The sequence below is a fragment of the Vollenhovia emeryi genome, unplaced genomic scaffold, assembly GCF_000949405.1.
Source record: "Vollenhovia emeryi isolate VEMERY1.0 unplaced genomic scaffold, V.emery_V1.0 DF939245.1, whole genome shotgun sequence".
Lineage (NCBI taxonomy): Eukaryota > Metazoa > Arthropoda > Insecta > Hymenoptera > Formicidae > Vollenhovia > Vollenhovia emeryi.
Genome location: NW_011967121.1, coordinates 491,520 through 499,103, shown reverse-complemented (window position 1 = coordinate 499,103; position 7,584 = coordinate 491,520). Strand labels below are relative to the sequence as shown.

Sequence of the window (7,584 nt, the reverse complement as noted above, 5' to 3'; positions counted from 1 at the left end):
TTCTCGATTTACAAAAGTCATTCCGCATACGTTTTTCGCGCAGATACGCGACATGTCGAAAGCCTCGTGTAATCGTCGGTAAACGACGCACGGAAAATTACGCAATAACCGCATAATAACGAAGAGAATAAAATGCGGAATTGAGCGCATCTTATTCTCTTCGTTATTATGCATTTGCAGACCCGCCTACGTCGCGCGCTTGGATAAAGCGTTCTCGTTTCCATAGATCGAGCCAATTCCGCGTACGCAAGGCGATGCTTTTCCACGTCGACGTGGGATATCCCCACCAGATGGACGAGCACCGAGTTCCCGGCGAGCTGACCGCCACCAGTCGCCTGTTTCGAATCGCGCGCGCGGGACCGAGCGCGCGGCCGAGGGCTCGTCGATCTTTATCTCCTTATCTCTTGAACTGTTTCTTTTTATCTCGCGCGCGATGTCCTCCGACCGGTGCGTGCTCGCGTTTCTCTTCGCTCTGCTAGCGTTTCTTCCGCCGCGCGGAGCCCGCTGCGAATCCACGAACGTCACCGACGTCGCGGAGCGGATTCAGGCGGAGAACGCGCTCGCGAAGCTGGTGAAGATGTTCTCCAAGCCGGGCGCGTTCAAGCAGGTAAGGGGGACGTCAAACTAGGCTCCCGAAATCACCTGAATATTGTTACTGTATTTCTAATTATTCGAGATCGCGTTTAGTTCAACTTCGCGCTTGAATAGTCTAATCCTCCGAAGAAATCGTTAATAAAAATTCTCCGGCAACGTCGACTCGAGGGAGACAATCGCGATGTACGATTGTGGTCGGAAAGGTCGTCCGGTTTTATGATAAATTTCGGAAATGCAGTCTATTATGCGAGAGATTGTAGCTTTCGCTCACGGATATGCGCAGCGACGTATTATTAGAACAAAGAAATGATATGTACGATATTGTGAAACATCGGACAACCTTTCTGACCACGACCGTACCTGCCACTTTCAGCAAAGCACGTCCCGTTTGAGGATTTTATGAGACAGAGTCGCGAGTGTGCGCGTTTATGTCGTGCGAGAACGGAAAATGGAAAACTCAGTGCCGAGGTGAAACCGCCGTCCAATTTTTTTCGCCACGAGTCGAATTTATGATTCCGAGCGAATCGTCTCGCGCGCGTGATGCAACCGCATGAGAAATAAACGCGCGCGGCATACGAGGAGAAGTAATCACCGGTGCGGCCTCTGTTACGTCGCCAGTAATAACAGTTTGTTAACCGTGCAACCGGTTGAACCCTTTTACGTTCGTCCCGGTCTACGATAAGCGATTTAAGCTCTGAGCCCTGAGCGCCCATCTACAATAGAGATTTAAACCCGAAGCCGTCAGAAATTGACTAATCACAGTCGCGTATTCTACTCACAATCAGACTCGACCGTGACTGGCCAATTTCTTTAGGCTTAGGGCTTAAGTCATCTATTGTCGACTGGGACTAAGAAATTAGCCAGTCGCAGTCGAGTATCCTTCTCATTTTCGACTGCGATTGGTCGATTTCTTAGGGCTTGGCGCTTAAGGTCCAATTTTACCAAGATTCCAGTCTACAATAGGCGATTTGAACCCTAACGCGGGGTCCACAGTGCGAGTCTCGGAGTCGCAGTCGTAAGAACAATCGACTGTGATTGGTCAATTCAGTCAGACAAATAATTCTTACGACTACGACTCTGCGGCTCGCATTGTAGACTTCGCACTAGTCCCAGTCTACAATAAATGATTTAAGCCCTAAGCCTTAAGGAATTGACCAATCACAGTCAAAAATGAGGAGAATACTCGACTGTGGTTGGTCAATTTCTTAGCGCTTAGAACTTACATCACCTGTTGTAGACCGCGGTCAACCCCTGGTCCACAATCTTGCTTTAAGTAAGCTGTAAGCCTTAAGCCGTAAAAGATTTACCAATCGCAGGCGAGAGTGAGGGGAATAAATGCCTGTGATTGGTTGGTTTCTTACGGCTTAAGGCTTACAACTTACTTAAAGCACCCACACAGCACAGAAAGATTGCAGAAATGTTACGTTGCAAGATTGCAACATTGCTGCAACGTTTCTGGAGGATTGCATGCAGCAACGTTGAAATGTCCGCCCTCAGAGAGATTGCAGTGCAACATTATAGCAATGTTGCAGTGCAATATTTTTGGAATAATTTGTCGTTGTTGTACATAAGCAGAGAATTTACTAATTACATATGCATCCGGACCTTTTTCAATACACAGCAAGCTATTGCGAAGCAACCTAAGGAGATTGTGTCGCTTCGCAATAGATGGAGATTGCGAGCAACACCGCACTGATCAAGTACTTAATAATTCGCGCATTATTGGTATCAACGAAAATAACATTATAACATTCTCGTAATTAGAAAAATTTTTTTAATAGAAAATATAGTATTTTCATTATTTTTGAAACATTGCTGCAATATCGCTATCGAAAGTTTGCAATTTTATATCCCTGCAATGTCTCTGCAAGATTGCACTGCAATCTGCAAGATTGCAACGTTTCTGCAATGTAACTGCAACCATCTGTGCTGTATGGGTAAAGTAATAGTTGGAAAGAGACAAAGAACGAATTAAGCTAAGCTTAAACTTAAACAACGTTAGTGAAACCGGACCTAAATCATCTATTGTAGACTGGGACTCGCACATACGAGTATACGCGGATGCCGCGGGATGTCTTCCGCCGAGTGCGAGACTTTGCAGATTCCTCCGCCGACCTCGAATCCTTTTCTCACCTCGGTTGTTCGATCTAATTAATTTTAAATCTCCGCGCGAACGCCGAGGCAATAGTTTTGCTAGTCGCGAGCGATTAAAAAACGGACTTTCCCGTGGCAGAACTTTCTACCGGCGATCAGGGACGCGACGCGATAAGGAATTTTGTTTGAAGAAAAAATCCGACGGACGCTCGCGCGTTAACCGATGCCCCGGTGTTTGCCGTCGAAATGAGTGTCGTAACGCGGCGGCGAACGTACGCGTGACGGAATTCCATGCTCAGGTGGCGATATATGATGATGAAATATTTTCAGATCGACGCGATACTCGGTGAGAATACCATCGAGGCATCGTTCACGAGCTGTCCCATGGGCGAGGAGGGCCTGGAGTGCCGAAGGGCGGAGGCCCGACGATCGGTGGACTGTCCTAGAGGTAAAAATCCTCGCCGCCGGGATCGCACGCCGCGCCGCATTGCAATTCCGCGTACGAGACCGTTAGCGAGTTTCCTCGCTGTTACGAAAAAAAAACTGCACGTCGCTATTCGCTCTGTGACAATAGAGATTCTGACCTTGACAGTAGCCGCTCCCTGGATGACTATGTTCGCCGACGCGGCGTTATTCGCCGCGCCGCCGCGGCATTAACGCCTCGCCTCGCGTCCCGGTGCACTGGAAATATCGACGTACCATCGCGAAATATCAGGAACTAGATTCTTGTATTTAGTCGCAAGAAAAACGTACGCGCAAATTTTGCTCTTACACACGGAGGGAATTTTCTCTAAGATTCACTCTGAAAATCACGCAATCCCCTAGCCGAGAAATTTTCTATAAATAACTACAAAAAATTGACTTGAAATAGAAATTGTTATATCTTTGTTGAAACATTAATTTTTTTGTAAAAATGTCCACGAAATAGTATCACAGATTACAACGTTCTCGAATCAAGAAAATATTGCAAGTAGTATTTCACGAAAATGTACAATTTTGTAAGAATTAGTACAAAACTTTACTAGTTTAAAAAATTTGGGAAACAACAAAATCTTAAAGAATTAAAATACCTGCTTATCTGTAGAATATTACGAAAATTAACAAAAGCGTTCCAATTCTAGCATTTTTATGTTGATTTTTATAACACTCTTTAAATTTACGTAGAATTTCTTAGATTCCGGCAGTATACATTTTCTTGTAGAATTTTGTAGAATTATTTCCGGCACGGCGCAGGCCTTTAAACCTTGTATTCACGATCCAAGAATTGTATCCAAAATCTAGTTCCGAGAAATGTATAGCCAATCAACTTGCAGCTTTTGCAACTTGAAGCAGTTACGTTTTATAGTTTTGTAGAATTTTGTCGAATTATTTCCGGCAGGGTCGTGGGACAACATGCCATTTTGAAGAACTTAGAGATTTTTTCAAATTTTACCATACATTTTACTAGTAATTCTACTTGCACACATATTTTACTAGTAAAATATATGGAAAAATTTCAAGAAACTCTCATAAAGTAATTCAAAATGCTATGTTGTCCCATGATTACATGATTTTCGAGAAAATTTCCTCCACGCAGAAAAGTTGATTGGCTAAAAACAACATGCGATGACCAATCAACCTGCAAGTGTTCTATTAGAGTAGAATTTGCACGTTTCTCTTGCAAATAAATTCTAGAATCGATCTAGCTCCAGAGCGTTGTCTGATTTCGAAAGACACATCGGGTGGATGCGAGTAAGGGTGAGGCAGGATATCCAAATGTGGCCCCAACTTATATTTTTGTAAGTAGACAATTTTTGACGCAGCTGGTCTGAATTTATTATGTGATTTCTAATAATAAATTTAGTAATTCATATTATTAATTAACTAATAACGAATTTATCATTAGAAATTAAAAGAGATAATAAATTCAGGCCAGTTGTGTCGAAAATTGTCTACTTCTTAATTATAAATATTTAGTAACAAAATAATGTTGTACAGGAGGCCAAATTAGAAGCATAGTGGTGAGGCCACGTTTGAGAAATTCGTCAAATTCACATTACGGCTGATAAACTTTTTACGATAATCAAATAACAATCTGTCTATTAATTTGAATACATATGTAAGATATTAAGAAACAACAACTGTGGTGAAATTAAACAAAACAGGCTATTAAACTTTGACGTTGCAAGAACTCGCGATAAAGACGAACACAAAAACGAAGGGAAACGTATTTGCGCACTTACTAAACTTTCATATGAGACTAAAATAGTATCACTTCACATATTCTAGCTGGCGTTCTCCTTGCAACGATATGAGCTGAGAAATCACGAGTAGCCAGATTAGGAAAGGGGACCATATTCGGGCACCCTGCCTTATTGTTTCATTTGTTATACGACAAATGTTTCAAACGTGTTGATTGATTGCAGAACAGAAACGTTCTCGAGTCGCTGGAAATTTTCTATTTCGCGGTCAAGACTTGAAAAATTTGTCGCGCGATAAGATGAGATACTAAAATTTGCGCGCTGGAATTTATCCGCGCGAGAGTTTCAATTTATCTTCGATCTCTGGTAACCGCGGGATGACGCGATCGCATAAGATCGCAGAAAGGAGAGCGCCGTAGCCGCATTTTAGGCCTGCATCGCGCATCGCACCTTTCTCTACGTAATGATTTTTAATGAGAACAATGTAGCTCACGGTCATTACGTGATTTCACGAGATTTCAATGTCGGAAGGCAATATCGAGGTACAGTTGTTTGAGAGAAGATGTTCAGGGCGGCGAATATTCAAACGCCGTATCGTTGCGGAAGCTTGCTGCGCTTTTTGTCATCAGCGCTCGAGACCTAGATAGGACACTCCTATGAACATTTCTTCAAGAATATTTGGAAATATTCCATAGGTCATTCTTATTATACCCACACAGCACAGAAAGATTGCAGGAAGATTGTAAAAATGTTACATTGCAAGATTGCAATATTGCAGCAACGTTGCGCAACATTGCTGCAACGTTTCTGGAAGATTGCAGCAACGTTGAAATGTCCGCCCTCAGAGAGATTGCAGTGCAATATTATAGCAATGTTGCAGCGCAATATTTTTGGAATAATTTGTTGTTGCTGTACATAAGAAGAGAATTTACTAATTACATATGCATCCGGGCCTTTTTCAATACACAGCAAGCTATTGCGAAACAACTTAAGGAGATTATGTCGCTTCGCAATAGATGGAGATTGCGAGCAACACCGCACTGATCAAGTGCTTAATAATTCGCGCATTATTGGTATCAACGAAAATAACATTATAAAATTCTCGTAATAAGAAAAATTTTTTAAATAGAAAATATAGTATTTTTGTTATTTTTGAAACATTGCTGCAATATTGCTATCGAAAGTTTGCAATTTTATTTCTTTTTTTATATCCCTGCAATGTCTCTGCAAGATTGCACTGCAATGTGCAAGATTGCAACGTTTCTGCAATGTAACTGCAACCATCTGTGCTGTATGGGATGGTATATAGTATGATCACAGGTTTCACTGTCTTTTGCATAAGATAAATGTGTTACACAGTAAACAATGTGCAATACACAAACTCGATGAATATTCAAAAATGATTCTGAACGAATATTCCAAGAACATTCTCGACGAATGTTCTAAAAACGTTCTTCTTTGTTACGAATATACGATTTCTAATTGTAATAATCTAGATATACTTATAGAATATATTCGATTCAAATATTCTGAAATTAGGAATATTTGTACTCCAGAAGAATATTCATTATAGAACTACGTGTACTATCTGGGGAAAGTCTAATTGCTGTAACTAGGTGACACACGTTACAATCGAGCACTTTCGAGTAATTAGAGCGTACGCGAGATACGGCGGCGATTCTTAAGACTCAAGTTATTGTACGTGCGAAACTATTTGCGACCGAGATATTTCACGATGCGCCGAAAAGATCACGCTGCATTTTCGATTATCGGGCGAAATCTAATAACAATTTCTGTGAATAAATTTTATATTACTCGAAAATTTGATCTTGCCAACTGCAGCAACAATTTTCTAGGTGCGAAGAAATAGCCAATCCTGCGAAATCGCATATGCAGTTTTGTATTTAATCAATTTAAATAACAGAAACAGAATTTCTATCCGAACCGTTAGCGAATGTTAGGAAGGAAGCCTTTCTGTGACACCCTGCACCCATTATTTTGATTACTAGACAACACAAGCGCGTGCTTCGCGCGCGCCGTTGTTCTTCCACATTATATTAGAACATTAAAATATTATATTGCGCACGCCAATTAACATTATTCTTTTTTTTTTAGTTTTCTATCATTTTTACTAAATTTCACTTTTAGTCACTATCACTATCATCTTCATTCATTCTATATCACGTTTTAAATAAATCTCAAAATCTGGCTTATTCAAAATTATTATCTCTTATCCTGATAATTTTTATTTATTTAACTTTGTGTTTACTATACACTTTTATCTTCAACTATTCTTTTGCATTTGATCCCATCCTAATCATTATCTCACATTTTTTTATAATATATCAAAAAGTCTAGCTTATTCAATATAATTCTTTCTTATCTAGATAGGTTTTATTTATTTGATTTTATTTTTAATTTAAAGGAAAAAATCAACTATGTATATATTTATTTATACAGGGTGAGTCTTTCCATATCCGACAAAATTTTTGAAAAGGTAGAATGGATCGAGATGAATGGAAAAGTCCTGTACCATTTTGCAATTTTCGTAATAGTTAACGAGTAATTAATTATTAAAAATCGTTGTCTTAGGCCGGCCTATCGCCCAATTCGAGCGTGTGGCGAGATGTGCGCATAGCAATATCGATCGCCGGGCGGTCACATCTTGCCACGCGCTCGAATTGGGCGGTAGGCCGGCCTAAGACAACGATTTTTA

The 7,584-nt window shown here is 40.7% G+C and overlaps 1 protein-coding gene across 1 annotated transcript in view; it reads left to right on the top strand.

The window, feature by feature from the left end:
• The first annotated feature begins 258 nt into the window (after positions 1–258).
• LOC105560028 overlaps positions 259–7,584 on the top strand; it is a 12,076-nt gene continuing 4,750 nt past the window's right edge. Inside the window, exons 1-2 of the mRNA XM_012008762.1 lie at positions 259–607; positions 3,019–3,136. Of these exons, the coding sequence (XP_011864152.1) occupies positions 434–607; positions 3,019–3,136 (292 nt within the window). The 5' untranslated portion in view covers positions 259–433. The remainder of the gene's footprint in view (positions 608–3,018; positions 3,137–7,584) is intronic.